We start from the raw sequence: 15623 nt of genomic DNA, 5'->3' as shown, positions 1-15623 counted from the left end.
GATCTGATTCAACTGGATGTGGCTTCTATCACGTAGAATCAAAGTATGTCCAGGTAGACTCGGGGGGTTTTGGGAGGGATTTGAGGCATGCTTTTTCTCCTGTTGTGAAAGCAATTATTCAAGCAACCTATTTCTTCGGCACGGGTAAGCTGTAGAAGATTATTCCCCCTGACACTTCCTTGGAGGTATCGTGGCAGTCTGCCTCACTCTACTGTAACTTGACGCGGAAGCAGTTGTCGACGATATGTATATCATGGGAGAAACTATCCGCACACTGCAACCCTCCAGCCTCCACAGTAAGCAGCCTATCCTTTCATCCCATAGTACATAGAAATTGTTAGATAGAGCAGTAGTACCGATGATCACTGTAGTGAACACCAAGCACTACCCCAAGGTAAACCACTACAAGTGCATCCCGCAAAGGGTCAGCGGAGCCCCCGCAACCAACATGCATAATGCATACTCTTACCCTTCTATATAATTATACTTGTAGCTGTGTAAAAGCAAAACATACTAGTAGTTTATGTAGGTACAGTACATTGAGACACTTCACCCACTTTCTGGAGATGGTAAGAATATTTACAAATTCGGTAGACTATGCGATGTATAACTAAAATACTCGTGGAGTACAGCAGTAGGAAGGGCACCTGCAATAGTTCGTACTGATTCACTAAGTTCCATGACTACTTCTTCGAGCAGAAGAGATCACAACTCCTGAATCCTACTATACTTCCCATCCACTACATCACTGCTATATCGACTGCATTCTCTTACCATCCAAGTACTAGTATACACCACCGCCCCACCCCATTAATCTCACAGAGTTACCTCGGGGTAAGCAGATCATCCCCCAACCCCAAACCCATCGCCACCAACCAACATCAAGTATCCTTGATGTCATCCCTCGCACCCACCCACTCAAATCTAGGCAACCCCAGAATCCGGGGTGAGCGCATTCGTTCATGCGCGGCCTCGTCGTGCGGTGCGGGGCAGATACGGGTTGGCGCAGAGTTTATTTTATTTCCTCGGATGGTGGGGGCAGGAATTACCTGCAGTACTCCGTAAGTACTCGTAATTAGTAAATTCCTCGTACAGAGTAACTCGTGTTGGGATTTTTTTTGAGTAGAATTATGATTCGTCTGTCGCGTTCATGACTGCCTAGATTCTGTTACTTGGAGTTTGCAGTGGCAGATGAATGTTGCCCCAGTGCCAGGGATTGAGTAGATGGGAGTGGGTCAACAGGTGTCAGTCCTGCCCCGCTTGCTCGGCGATACTGTAACTATGCCAGATCGGACTGCGCTACTAAGTCTAATCTACATACTGTGTACACTGTGTACTCCGTACCGTACGAACTGGATCTTCTTGCCCAGGTGGCGGTCGCAGTTGCGCATTCTCTATTGCATTCTTGCGGCGGGATACCGTGTGGCTATCCCACTTCTAGTACTTCTTAACTAGTTAGTCAAGTTAGTTAACTTACTAATGATACAATTATCTAATTTTCAATCGACAAGTCAAGGCAACTACCCGCAGCGCTAAACATACTGCCAATAAACGAAACACGCAATCCCCCATCTCATAGCTATGATGTAAATGATGCTTCTAGTCAATCAACGATCAACGCTTGCTTTGCTCAGATGAACGCCATGCAACACCCATTTAATCAATGCATCAATCACCACGCGGCGTGCCCCCCGTCAATCCGCAAATCACTCCCCGTCATGAAGCTGCTGGCGTCACTAAGCAGGAAAACCGCCGCGCCACGGTACTCATTCGGGGTGGACAGACGGCCTAGCATATTGTGTTTCGGCCACTCGTCGCGTCGCTCGGGGAACTGCACGAACAACGCCTCCACCATCGCCGTCACGATGTACCCGGGGGAGATGGTGTTGACGCGGATGTTGTACGGACCCCACTCCATGGCGAGGTTGCGGCCCAGCTGGATGACTGCGGCTTTGCTGGCGTTGTAGGCGGGGCAAATCAGGCCCTGGTGAGAAATTCCCAAACGGTCAGTGCGTGATGTCAAGATGACAGGTGCGGGTGGCGGGGCGAGTAAACATCGTACGGGTAGAATCAGGATAAGAAGAAGAAGAAGAAGAAGAAGAAGAAAAAGAAGAAGAAGCGGGGGTCAGCCCCAATGGCAATGAATGGCATGGCAACATACCCGATTGGCGATCGTCCCGCTCATACTAGCAATCAGCGCAATGCTGCCGCCATTCCCAAACCGAATCATCTGCTTCGCAACGGCCTGCGCGGTCATGAACACCCCCGTCACATTCACCTCGAACATCCGGTTCGAATCCGCCGCCGTGTACTCCAGCGCGGAGGTCTCCTGCTGGATCCCGGCCGCGGCGACCAGTCCGTCCATGCGTCCCTCGGTGTTGGCGATGAGCTCGATGGCGGTGTTCAGCAGCTCCGTGTCGCGCACGTCAATGCGACGGTAGTGCAGCTCGGTTCCCAGTTCTTCTTGAGCGCGTCGTTGGATGATTGAGAACTCGGGAGACTAGAATTCCTCCTGTTTAAGCAAAGATTCTTAACATAAGTCCAGGGGCTGGTTACTCACGGGCTCCTCGAGACGATCCAGCGCGTACACTTTGGCCCCGGCTTCCAGGAGCGCCTCGGCCTGCGTCAGACCCAGCCCCCGGGCAGCGCCAGACACACAGACTACCTTTCCAGCCAGGCTGAACTCGGGCATGCGAGACTTGGAGCCGAGCGCGGGGCCATCCTGCACTGGGATGGGGACAGGAGCAGGAGCTACGTCGGTGGTTTCGATAGACAGGGACATTGTAAGTGTGTAGTTGTCTGGTTAAATGGAAGGAGGTGGAGAGAAGGAGGAAGAGGAGGAGGAAGAGGAGGAGGTGTAATAGTAGATGCTAGTAGTAGAGCCACCCAGATGACCGGGGTAGAAGCTTCTTAAATAAATCACGATGACTCCAAGGACTACCTCAATAGGGAGAAACCAGGAAATCCGCCCTGGCAACGGGGAAGTCATGAGAACACGAACTGCCCGCGAGGGAGAAGGACAGCGACGGTCGAGACCCGCGGAACAAACAGTCGGATCGGGATCCAGTCCTGAAGCCCTGCAGTCATGGCAGTCATGGCAGTCAGTTCCGCTGATACAGGTTTTCTGCTGTGGAGGAATAGAGAAGACAGGCATTGTTCCAGGTTCCGTTCCATCTCACCGAAAACTACAGCGAATGGATCATGATGCAGTAACGATATTGCCGCCAGAGGATTGCGGTGTCTGACAACTAGCTTGGTTCAATATCCAAAAGTATTCTTTCGTGGGGGGAGATAATTGAATTATAGCTCGGATTACTCAAATGGGCAATCCGGGGATATTTTAAGATGGCGGATCGAGACCGGGCGGCGGAGGGTCACGAGCCATGCATTGCTGGGCGGTTCAGTTGGAAGCCCGTCTGGATCACGGGGTGCGTTTCAATCTTTTGTCTTTTTCAATAGCTTCACATTCCGCGGCACCCACCTCCGTCCTGTACCTGGGGACCTGCAACGGCCTGGACTTTGGACCGGGATTGGAGGCCGTGGATCTGGATCCAATGACAGATCTCTGTTCCTGGAATCGTTGCGATCCACGCCTATTATGTATGTATGTATGTCTATGTATAATACTAACCTGGAGTAGATCATCCGACTGGCGTTATCGGCCATGAAGCATTCGACGAACTCTTCAGCGATCTGGTTACCAGTGAAGGGTGAGAGATGGATCTAAATCGGCCAGCCGAGGCGGGATTTACAGTAAGGTAGCCTTACAGTATTGGAGCAGGTGACCCAACCCGGAGACCCGCTTTCCCCAGACTAAGTAACGAACGGAGTGTTCTCCAGTTCTCACACCAAATGCATTGATGAAGTGTTCTGCTGTCCAAATATATCATACCTATCACCACTACTCAGAAGTTACCAATTCCTCACTCTCTTTCCCATCTGGGAATCCCGGTCCAGCAGAGCACCCAGAGCACCTCCGACGTGCGAGTTTCGGATCGTCCGGACCCGGCTTTGATTCCCTGGCTTTGAATCTCCCAGCTGCACTCTCTTGATCCCGTGAACTTGAAAAAAGGAAAACGAATTGGGGACTCATTGACCTATAGCGCAGTTCTAAGCTTACATCACTCTCCCCAGGCTCTAGATATTTATAGTACTGTAGCAGCGGGCTGGTCCCGTGCAGCCAGCCAGGGCTTGGGGTTACCCCGCCTTAAGGACTTAGCCAGCAATCCCCGAACAACTAGCTCGAGAATGACAAAAGTGGCCTAGCCGGGTTATCAACTCCCAGGCTCTGCAGAGTGGCTAGATGTACAATAAAACCATTCGTCATTACATTTCGTCTCGCATGATTATTATCTACAAAAGCATGAACGTCGCCGTGAACATGGCCGCCACAAACGCCATCAGGCTCCGCGCTCCGGCGGCGCCCTTGGTAGAGAGGCCGCTGGCCGCACTCTCTTCCGTACCGTTGGCAGACCCGTTGATCGAGGTCGGGTCATCTCCCAGTCCAAATGGGAGTCCCTGATAGCTAAAGGTCAGGTTCTGGGCAATGGACTGGTTGTAGCATTGGCCGTTGGCCACGTCCAGGTTGGTGAGATCGTTCGGGTGCAGAAAGAACATGTACTGCGACTGGTTCAGGTTCTTGAATCCGGATGTGTCGTACGGGAACTTGTCGCCGGAGTCGGTGGCGGAGGTGTTGCGGAGCCAGATGCACTGCACTTGGCCGGGGAAGTCGGTGACCATCTCGGGGTAGTCGCGCATGACATCGCTGTTGCTGGTGTCGGCAATCAGGATGAACTTGCGCTCGGGGAAGGTTTCGAAGACCTTCTGTAACAGGAACTTGCGGATCGACAGGGTGGCTGAGACGTCGCTAAAGTTGAGGGGACGGGTGTCGAACGAGCCACCCGGGTAGTGAGTGTAGATGAACTGCATATAGTTTCTGGTCACCTGCTCGGGAGTGGTGGTCTAGCGTAACGGTTAAAATAACTGTCGTGAGCCAGAAGAGCGACCGACTTACCAGGTAGTGGAAGTGCATGTTCGGAATGTTGATAGACAAATTGCGGTAAATGTCCGGCATGTTCTCCCAGGGCGTGAATGGACGAGCGAACGAATTAAGCAGTCCCTGCTCCGGCTCATAGATCTTGGTGACGCGCAGAATATCGTCAATGTCGGACACGATGGTGATACCCTTGGGAGGTACCAGGTAGGCGGTGCTATTTCCAATGGATGCGCCCTTGACATAAGTATTCAGTCTCTGAATCTCCGAAGTCTCGTTTCCCGCCGTCAGGCCATTGCCGTCGATGGGCACGAAGACATCAAAGTCACCTTCAACAGTGGTGTTGTAAGGGAGAGTGAGGTCTTGCGTGCCACCGGTGGTGTTCGTGGATCCGCCGCCACCGGGCTGTCCGCTGGCACCTTGGCTCGATGCAGGCTCGAGATGGATGGTATTCACTGCAACGTGCGGCTGCTGCACCACAAAAATCTCGGCCGTCAGATTGCGGGCCTGCACCTGCTGGGATTCCGGGAGGTCCTCAATGCTCGTGTTGCCGAGAAAGACATTTGCCAGCTTGTTCAGGTCGGAGACGGAGGTGTTCGGTTGTTTGTAGACGTTTCCGTGGAAGCGCACATTCCAGCCGGAGCTCGTCCAGTTGGCATACGGATCGATGTTCAAGACATTGGTTGGCAATGCGGCCAGCTGGGCGCTGTTCAGGCCGAGGGAACTGACAACTGCATCCCCGGTGGGAAATCCCTGGAAGAAGTTGGGCACTCCCGATGCGACCCACGAGGGTAGATCCGACCCAAGCCCTGAGAGCACACTGTGGATATCCGAATCAACATCACTCAAAATGTTTCGGCGGGCAACTGGAACCACCGGCGAAGGGTACCGCTCGACGGGTGAAGGGGTAATGGCTGGGTCTGGCGGGGCGAGATCATTGTTGTTGCTGTTGGTACTGGGGAAAGCAGTTGGAGCGGGTATAGCGGAGGCAATAATCAGAAGAGAGGCCTGCACCAGGACCTGACGCGCAATGATCGACACCCTCATGGTTCCAGTGCACCCAGCGGAATGTCCAGCCGGAGAGAGATGTTGTGGAAATTCACAGTAGGCAGGCAGCCTGGAGAGAGGGAGCGACAAGATGAATTAAAGGCGATTGCCACCAGAACAAGCGGACAACTGACGTCACCATCATTGGGGATCGGGGGCTCCACCGCCGCCTCGATAGCCTTCGATCCATTGGTTCCCCGCCAGCAGACCCTTTAATTCAGGGTCCCTGAGACTGGCGTCATTTGAGCCACATTCCAGGTTGTTGGACCCTCTCGAGATTAAATTAGATCTACACCGTACACCGTACACTACTACCACCACATGGCGTAGCAACACGTCTGTCAACAACGCATTGACTTACGTCATGAGGTTCAACATGTCTGCTGTCAGTTGAACTAGCCCTACAATGTTTATTCCATGCAACTAATGCTTGTCGGTCGATCAAGGCAGCAATGCCCAGAACAGAAATGCGCTTATTGTGTAGCGCTTGCCGCTGCCTCCAGTTCCCCGCAATGGATCAGTTCGAGTTCCACTCAGCTCTTGACATTAGAGAACACTCACATAAAATGGGGGTGACATAGTGCCTCCTCCCCTGTTCAGTTGATGTACGCAATTACCGGCTTTCTTATCCTAGATGGGTGTATTGATTGCCTGTCAGGCATCCTACAGTAGCTGATAGCATAAGAAAGGGATGCATTTGGTGGCTGTGGGCGTAGACGCAACAACAAATTCCATCATGAGGGTTCTAATGTAAGGGACCTAAGATTGAAATTAAGTAGCCATTGATCAAGACAAGTCGTCTGGACACGAGTATCCGCTGGTTTGTCAATATGAGATTGCTTTGAAGACGGATAGTGATCACGAGGCTTATGATTTCATGCAAGAGAGTAAAAAGGCTACACTGGTCGGCTCTGCAGCATCATGACTCTCTGCCCTCTATTGCTTATGACTCCTGAAGAATACCCACTCTCAAAGCAGCAAGCCTGTTATGTGCCAGCCGGGAATGCAAGTGTACTCCTCTTGTGAACATTGTAGTCGCGTCTTTGCCAATGGCATCTTCGAGCATTCGACGGCCCCCCGGATGCTTGGCTATAAACCTCGATACATCATGAACCACCCCTGCAATAACAACGAGGGCGTGCTTCTCATCGCTAGCTTGCCGCACGTACTCATCCCATGTCATCAGAGGCAAGTCCTCAAGCAAGACCCCCCAATCAAAGTGTGACTTCTTCTCGTCCAAGTTCTTCTGCGCCTGCTGGAGACGACACTTGTCCGCGTCCTGTGAGGAAAAACGCTGGAGGTCATAGGCAAGACCCATTTGCGCCCACAACCAGATCAGCCACTTGGTGGGATCGTATTGCCACCATCTCGCGCCATTGCGGTAGTCAGTGGGGAACTCGTGGTGATAGTTGTGGTAACCCTCCCCGAGCGTGATGATCGCGGTGAGGACATGGTCGCGGGGGGTGTTTCGATCATCGAAGGTCTGCTCCCCGAGCCAGTGAGCTAGAGAGTTGACGCAGAATGTGATTTGGTTCACTGCAAACATGCGCATGATACCCGCGAAGACAAATCCACCCTTCCAGTCGCTCCAGCCAAGGCCACACACCACCGTTGGGAAGAAGAACCCGGTGGCTAGCATGATGCCACCGTAGTAGCGATGCTGCCAGAGAACCACCGGATCAGTGTTCAGGTCAGCCATGTCGACATCCTGGTAAATGCTCGGATCTACCCTGAACACAAGCCAACCCATATGCGAGTACCAAAGGCCTCTCCGGGCCGAGTATGGGTCCCTGGCTGTGTCAGTATGGCGATGATGCGCTCGGTGGTTGCGCGCCCACCACCTGATTGTCCCTTGGGCGGTACTGGCTCCAAGAAGGGCGAGTAGCACCCTTAGGGGCGTGGTGGCACGGTAGGATCTATGAGACCAGAGCCGATGGTAGCCTAGCAAGTCATTCAGCGACGAGGTTCCACCCTTCGTAGCTATGTAATGGGGATGGATCTACCAGCAGTGATGCTGAAGCCCGAAGTAAACCCGAATCCTATTGCAAAGACGGCGGTTTTCAGATGCACTGGAGTCTGTGGACTCTGATAGATTCCGCCGATAGGTACTATTATCATCACAATTATCGCCCACCAGTGAATGTTTTTGTACCAGTATCGCCAGTTTACTGACAACTCGGCCATGTGTCTTGCCTGGCTGGTACTGAGAGTAGCGTCTGGGTTGTTCATAACGAACTAGGGAGATGAAGAGAAAGAGGTAGATAGGGAGGGAGTGGAGAGCGTAGATGAGTAAGAAAAGACAATCCTGACTAGAAAATACTGACTTCCATCTTAATCATATTATCTTGCTCCTAGGTTCGAATCAGCCTAATTCACGTATCCTCGCCGGTCCTACGCACCATGTTGAAGAGACAGCCACCGACCCGCAGCCGTCAACTTCAACTTGTTGTGAAAAAGTCGGAGGTGTCACCGCAGTGCATAGAGTATTCGGTACGGAGGAAATCAAGACTTTGAAGGATCCGATGCTGCATTCGTACATCTTGTCTGGACACATCATATGTGAGGGCTCATGTGATACCTTGCGAGATCGACGACGATGCGATGTCTGGGTCCAAAGGCTCAGTTGCGCCAGAATCACTACGAACCTACTAAGCCAATTTGTCCATGCAAGGAAGCCACTCAATATCCGGAGCACACTCGCACAGTTTGGTAACTAGCGGAATTGCCTTCTCAAAGGTGATTTGACGCTGCACTTTTTCACCTCCAGGCGACTAGCCGTACTGTGTACCCATTACTCCAGTAGCCAGAGTCATGTAATGAGCAAGTATACATCAGTACCTCCTCGATTCCCCCCTTCATAGAGGAAAGAGATTGCAACGGAGCGTTATTTCGCACCTATGGAGTACAATTCATCCCTAGTATTTCGCGATTCTGATTGCTGTGGCTCTGCTCTTTGCGATAGCGCGGAGAAATCAAGTTCCTGTCAACAGAGAAGAGTGGGTTTCATTGAGATATCTTTTTGACTGAGAAGGAACAATACATGCACTAGCAAGTACGATAGGACTCATTCAGTCGTTTGTGCCTGAATATGGCATGATGATGAGATTAGAGAGAAAATTTTTTCCGTCCCCTGAGTTTCTCGCTTCATTGAGAATGAGCATGCGGGGTTTGGCGTATAAGAAAGCGTCCTTCCGGCTGGAGGGCGCTTGACGGAATCCATAGTGTCCCGGGTTTGCCTGATGCTCTCCATTTTCTTGCTTCGTTCTATGCTTGCCTCGTCTTGGTGACTTGCTACCACCATATGGTCTCTCAAGCTCTCTTAGCCATGTCTTCCGCATGTGTGGATGCTTTCTCAATTGTGACAGCCGGCTTCCAAACACACGAGTACTTCGACCAGTTTCCGGTGCAGCTCCTTCGCAGCGTGCAGCGCCAGCCGTGCCACACAGAATGTTAGACCAACTTGAATGCTAGAAGCTGTTCCGCGATGCTTTCATCAAGCGACAAAGGATATCTGTCACAAGTTCAACGGTTACCTCCAAGCCAATGAACTGTGGAAGATAAAACAGTACCTTGCTCCGAATGCCACAAGCGGCGATGCAGTGCTCGCACAAAACGTCCCACGAACCATCATTTCCGGCTAATTGGATGCTTCTCACATCCTGCTAGGGTCATGTGCTAAATAGTACTATAGATGCTGCCTTGAATTCTCAGATATACTCTGATAAGATGAGACTTCTGGATGAAAGTTGGGCTGATATCAGCGTTGCGGCGTTGAGCTTAACTGCTTTATCAAACTAATTACCTCCAAGCATCAATTCTCGTTTTGTGCGATTCTGAAATTAACCCCAGCTTGGTGTTCAGAGTGAATTTACATTCTCCCATTCTTACGTTCATGGGTCGATGCATGAATTCACACTTTGCATGTCAACTTATGCCAAAAGAGAGCCATTGAAATTACACCCGCTGCTGCAAGGGAGGGCGATCGTTGATGGCTGCGACATACAAAAATGTGAGCTCAAATCCCAACAATTGATCCTGGTTTGTGCCTGGAAGCCATTGAGATCTGTAGAAACTTCAAAACCCCGCATGAGATCTGCAGACAGACTCTTCCTTCCTTACGGGTTGAGTTATGATCCTGCACGGGCATGCCACCCCCCCTTAACGACCACATTCGGTTCAAAATGTCGGCTATCATCAGCGACTGGACGATCCTAGTGCATGTAGATACATTTAAAAAACCTCTCATTTCCCACCGAGATATCGTTTGTCTTCTTGAATCCATTTTTTAACATCCGCTGTCATGGTTCAACGAGCAATGGTGCGGATTGGCCTGCCGCCTCCGGCCTTGTTTGAATATCCTGATCTCTCTGCGCCGCCCACGATCCAGTTCCCAGTGTCAGCTCTTCGCCTCGGGAAATATCAGCTTCCACAGTCATTCTTTACAGTCTCTACAAATCTACTGTTTGCTGCTACGACATGCGTTCTCTACCTCACGGTTGTGGCTTATTTCAACCGATACAATGCTCTTAAGAAGAAGCCATGGGCTATCAGTCGCACCAGGGTCTTCCAACATGCGGTGATAACCCATAATCTGATCTTGACAGCTTTCTCAGCCTGGGCATTCTCCGCAGCGCTGAACTCACTGGTGTCTTCATGGCCTGCCAGACAAGACGAATTGTACCTGACCCGCGCAGCGGACCTTATATGTCTTGGGGGCGAATTTGCAGGTCACCAAGAGGTTGCGTCGAGGGTGATGTTCATCGGTTGGTTATTCTACCTGTCCAAGTTCTACGAGATATGCGACACGGCGATCATTGTTTTGAAGGGCCGCCAGGTCTCGGCTTTACATATGTATCACCATGCCGGTGTTATTTTCTGCGGGTGTGCGGTGATACGCTTCAGTTGTACCCCCGTGATAATCGCGCTTGTGTTCAACTCTGCTGTTCACACCGTAATGGTTAGTATAGTTCGATGGCAATGTGTCCTTTTGGGGGAATCACACGATGCTAATATGAGGAGAGCACAGTATACATACTATAGCATGACTGCATTACGCATTCCCGTCCTCCTTGCGACCAAAGCTGCCTTGACGTCGCTACAAATCGCACAATTCTTCGTCGGAATGTTGCTGGGATGCGTGTTCGTCCTGCTTGAATATGATGTCCCCTTTTCGGGCCCGCGGTTCGAGCGGGATGAGCAACAGCAGTATCCTCCTTACAATGTGACACCGCAGGTATCCGGAGGACAGCGGACGCAAGATCTAAAGACCGTGCGATGCGTGAAGGACAGTCGTCAGGCCTATGTTGTCGGGGTCGGAATGGGGTTCGTTCTGTACCTCATGTGTATGTTTTCGAGGTTCTATGTGCAGTCATACCTTCAGCACTGGCGGCCTTTCAACTTGAAGAAGGGAGTCTCCTGACACCTCTAGTAGGCATAGGGGAATTACTTACTCGCTCGACGTTTTTGGCAAAGTCTGCTCTTTTTGTCGTTGTTTTGATGCTACCTTAGTCATACTCTCAGGTCCGGTCTGCAGCAGGCTCTACCGCAACGGAATTTATCCTACATGTTGTGTGTTACTCGCTCGTGATGTGTCTTCGTGATCTCTACCATCAATACGGGGGAATTACACTAGTAAGAGGAAAGCCTTATCAGCCTAGTCCGTTCTCAGCCCCAGTCAAATTCCCACCACCTTCGCTGCCTGCTCAGTGCTCACAAGGCTGAGTCGGGCTCCCAAATGGGGCTGGTTCAAGTTTCTTTCGAGGGTGGAGGCTCTCATGACGCTACGTACTGCTTGATTTAGAGCCATGGAGTCTTTCGCAAGATGCATTTCTCTACAGATATTCAAACCACACGTTGAGAGTCCTTCGCGAAGCACCCCCCCAATTTATATCGCATCATACTCTATGGCTCGGCCAATCCCCGCAGATTTCCTCCCCGCGCAACCCCCGGCCGACGCTCAATGCCATCGCATCGATTTTACCCGCAGCGACCCACCGCTGCCCGAATACAAGGACCTCTGTGCTGCAGTCATCGACAACGCGCTCACCAAGAAGGAATGCGATGAGCTCCTTCGTCTGGCCGAGGCCAGTACCGTTCCGACCGGGGACCGCACCGCCGAACCCGTCTGGGAGCGCGCCATGATCAACCTGGGCAACGGCAAGCAGGCGCTCGCAGTGGATACTCGCAACTGCGGACGGATCATCTACGACTCGCCTTTCCTCGCCGACAAGCTGCTGGCTCGACTGAAACCCTTCTTGCAGGAGCTGGGCATCGAGACGATCGACAATCAGCCACGGGTGACAGGCTTGGCTGGCCGCAACGGCCTCTACCGGCTCACCCGGCTCAACGAGCGACTGCGCTTCCTGAAATACGAAGGGGGGGAATACTTTCGACCGCACTGGGATGGTCACTATCGCACGCCGGAGGGGAGCGAAACGTCTTACTACACCGTACATCTCTATTTGAATGGCGATGGGGAGCAGGACCGCGCGGAATTGATGCGGGAGATGAAGCGGGCGGACAAAGGCGAAGGCGCCGTGAATCTAGATATGAAGGGCCCCCTGCTGGGTGGTGCAACTTCATTCTTGCCTCGGTTTGAAGAGAGGGAGCGTCATCTTCGCATCTTTCCGCGCACGGGGTCAGTACTTGTGTTCCAGCAGAACGATTTGCTGCATGGTGGGGATACGGTGCTACGTGGGGTCAAGTTCACTATGAGGACGGATCTTATGTATCGGCGGGATCGTTGACTGCGATTCGAGTTGCGCGACGAGTCATCGTCGGTAATACCATGGAATGTTAGATCAATGGTATTGCACGCAGCTCAGGCTTTGTTCGGGGGGTTCGTCCGTGCGCGGAAATTGTAAGACGAGATGACAGTTCAGACAGTTAGACAGTTTTCAAACACGAAGCAGAGACGGAGACACGCCGGGGTTGGCCTGAAGTTTCAGCGGGCGGGATTGCGTCAACATCGCTTGGCCGATCCGGGATCTTCCCTTCCTTAGTACTTACTATCCATTATTGCTCAGCCGCCCATCCCCTGCACATCCAGATAGCATTTGTCAAGCTTCATTCGAGTTACCTCTACGAATAATTGAGTCTATGACGCTGTGAGGACCTCCAATCGAAATGCAACTGCCTAATTTCCAGTGTTGAGAGGCTTGTTTCGACCCAAGCCCACAGATGATCCCGCAGCCCGAACCACAAGCGATGCTGGAGAGACAGCTGTTGCTCCAACGCAAACCATGGCTCGCAGCTGTTCGAGCTCAGCCACAAATGAGTGTCCAGAAAAGTATAGGCAAAGCATGTCCTGAATTTCGCTTTCAGACACATCAGTGGGCAGCCGTGGTTCCTCAGGCTGCCTGCCAATCGCACCAGTCACTCATGCTCATCAATGGATACAAGTACTTGGCTTGTCTCAGGCCTCATCAAAAGCCAAGACCCCCTGTCTGAAAACAGCGCAGGCCCGTTCAAAGTATCGCCCTGGGCCTTGCCTTGTAGTCGAGTCGAGAGCTTCCTTCCACAAGAGCTTTACAGTTCTGACCATATCCGGCTTGTCAGTCGAAGTCGAAATGAACTTCACAGCGACATTTCTCATTCTTCTGGGCTTGCTCTCCGGTATGATGATGCCCTTTCGTAATACTTCTCTGTGATGGCTGACTGGTTCGAATAGGAGCGACGACTGGTACGAATGATGCGGACCACAAACACCTGATGCTACAGCGTGCGCTACCGAACGCCCCCAACGGATATACTCCATCCAATGTCACTTGCTCGGCTAGGCGGCCCACAGTGCGCAGTGCTTCGACTTTGTCCTCGAACGAGACTGCATGGCTCAAGACTCGCCGAGAGAAAACCGAAGCAGCCCTGAAAGACTTTTTCGGTCATGTCACGATTAAAGACTTTAATGCCACTGGATACATCGACCGAGTTTCTGGTAATAACTCCAACCTGCCAAATATTGGAATCGCGGTGTCAGGAGGCGGATACCGAGCTCTCATGAACGGCGCGGGAGCAATCAAAGCATTTGACAGTCGGACGAACAACTCTACCGGTGATGGCCAGCTTGGTGGCTTGTTGCAGTCTGCGACATACCTGGCTGGCTTGAGTGGTGGTGGTTGGCTGGTCGGCTCGCTGTATATGAATAATTTCAGCACCGTTTCCGACTTGCAGACGTATAAGGAGGGCGCCATTTGGCAGTTTCAAAATTCCATCTTCGAGGGGCCCGAAGGTGGTGGTATTCAGCTGTTTAATACTGCGTCATACTACAAGGATATCTATGATGCGGTTCAGGGCAAGTCGCATGCGGGATACAACACATCGATTACGGATTATTGGTAAGCTTTTTACATGCAGACCGAGATACTAGCTTCGCTGACTCTGGTGTTCTAGGGGTCGTGCCCTATCTTACCAACTCATCAATGGCTCCAACGGGGGTATAGACTATACTTGGTCATCAATCGCCCTGACCGATTCCTTTGAGAAGGCCGATATGCCGATGCCAATTTTGGTTGCTGACGGGCGGTATCCCGATGAGCTACTAGTAAGCAGCAACGCTACAGTGTACGAATTCAATCCCTGGGAGTTCGGCACTTTCGACCCCACAGTCTACGGGTTCGTGCCTGTCGAGTATCTCGGGTCTCGGTTTGTGGCTGGGTCTCTTCCTCGGAATCAGACCTGCGTCAGGGGGTTTGATAATGCGGGCTTCGTGATGGGAACCTCATCAAGTTTATTTAATCAGTTTCTGTTACAGGTCAACTCCACCGCTCTTCCGGACTTCTTGAAGTCGGCTTTCACAAGCATTTTGGAAGACATTGGACAAGAAAACTATGACATCGCGCTCTATACGCCGAATCCCTTCTACCATTGGGCCAATGACTCATCGCCAGCCGCAAATGCCACCGTGCTCGATTTAGTTGATGGTGGTGAAGACCTCCAGAATATCCCGCTACATCCACTGATTCAGCCCGAGCGCCATGTCGATGTTATCTTTGCAGTGGACTCATCCGCTGACACTGGGAATAATTGGCCGAACGGCACTGCCTTGGTTGCCACCTACGAACGGAGCCTAAATTCCACGGGTATTGGCAATGGGACCGCTTTCCCAGCGGTACCAGACCAGAATACCTTCGTCAACCTGGGTCTGAATACGCGACCGACCTTCTTCGGATGCAACTCGTCGAACCTTACGGGACCGGCGCCGCTCATCGTCTATCTTCCCAACTATCCATATGTCTCGTATTCAAACGTTTCGACCTTCGATCCAGAATACGAGGAATCGCAGAGAGATCAAATCATACAGAATGGCTATGATGTTGCGACGATGGGGAACAATAGCCGTGACGCGGGCTGGTCGACTTGTGTGGGCTGCGCGATTCTCAGCCGATCTTTGGAACGAACTAACACTACGGTGCCGGATGTCTGTAATCAGTGTTTTGACAGATACTGTTGGAACGGCACGACTGATTCCACAACCCCAAAAGAGTATCAGCCGGCGACGGTGTTTAGCAATACCAGCGATATGGTGTCGCGTGCCGCGTTTTTGGGTGCTTTGGCTACCACGGTGACTGCGGGTGCTTTGCTGTAA

The 15623-nt window shown here is 51.8% G+C and overlaps 6 protein-coding genes across 6 annotated transcripts; 3 read left to right on the top strand and 3 right to left on the bottom strand.

Moving 5' to 3' along the window:
* Positions 1–1492: 1492 nt before the first annotated feature.
* Positions 1493–3240, bottom strand: BP01DRAFT_354517 (putative short chain dehydrogenase). Its single transcript, XM_025574444.1, has 3 exons — positions 2561–3240; positions 2162–2500; positions 1493–1984 (listed from the first exon to the last, which is right to left on the bottom strand). Exons 1-3 carry the CDS (start codon positions 2780–2782, stop codon positions 1673–1675), a joined length of 873 nt encoding a protein of 290 aa, XP_025433300.1. The 5' UTR covers positions 2783–3240; the 3' UTR covers positions 1493–1672.
* A 635-nt stretch (positions 3241–3875) lies between these two features.
* BP01DRAFT_354516 (phosphatidate phosphatase App1 family protein) lies at positions 3876–6124 on the bottom strand. Its single transcript, XM_025574443.1, has 2 exons — positions 5015–6124; positions 3876–4962 (listed from the first exon to the last, which is right to left on the bottom strand). Exons 1-2 carry the CDS (start codon positions 6038–6040, stop codon positions 4354–4356), a joined length of 1635 nt encoding a protein of 544 aa, XP_025433299.1. The 5' UTR covers positions 6041–6124; the 3' UTR covers positions 3876–4353.
* Positions 6125–6983: 859 nt separating this feature from the next.
* Positions 6984–8269, bottom strand: BP01DRAFT_380539 (acyl-CoA desaturase; the record flags this gene model as incomplete). The annotated part of the gene is made up of 3 exons (XM_025577229.1): positions 6984–7830; positions 7882–7981; positions 8044–8269. 3 exons carry the CDS (start codon positions 8267–8269, stop codon positions 6984–6986), a joined length of 1173 nt encoding a protein of 390 aa, XP_025433298.1.
* A 2071-nt stretch (positions 8270–10340) lies between these two features.
* Positions 10341–11574, top strand: BP01DRAFT_389868 (uncharacterized protein; the record flags this gene model as incomplete). Its single annotated transcript, XM_025577951.1, has 2 exons — positions 10341–10997; positions 11067–11574. 2 exons carry the CDS (start codon positions 10341–10343, stop codon positions 11457–11459), a joined length of 1050 nt encoding a protein of 349 aa, XP_025433297.1. The 3' UTR covers positions 11460–11574.
* Positions 11575–11943: 369 nt separating this feature from the next.
* BP01DRAFT_291758 (uncharacterized protein) lies at positions 11944–12786 on the top strand (the record flags this gene model as incomplete). The annotated part of the gene is made up of 1 exon (XM_025571666.1): positions 11944–12786. One exon carries the CDS (start codon positions 11944–11946, stop codon positions 12784–12786), a length of 843 nt encoding a protein of 280 aa, XP_025433296.1.
* A 964-nt stretch (positions 12787–13750) lies between these two features.
* On the top strand, positions 13751–15623 carry BP01DRAFT_291526 (lysophospholipase family protein; the record flags this gene model as incomplete). The annotated part of the gene is made up of 2 exons (XM_025571660.1): positions 13751–14373; positions 14429–15623. 2 exons carry the CDS (start codon positions 13751–13753, stop codon positions 15621–15623), a joined length of 1818 nt encoding a protein of 605 aa, XP_025433295.1.

This window comes from Aspergillus saccharolyticus (assembly GCF_003184585.1).
Source record: "Aspergillus saccharolyticus JOP 1030-1 unplaced genomic scaffold BP01scaffold_7, whole genome shotgun sequence".
Classification (NCBI taxonomy): domain Eukaryota; kingdom Fungi; phylum Ascomycota; class Eurotiomycetes; order Eurotiales; family Aspergillaceae; genus Aspergillus; species Aspergillus saccharolyticus.
Note: the sequence above shows the minus strand (reverse complement) of the source record. Positions and strands in the feature narration are given on the sequence as shown.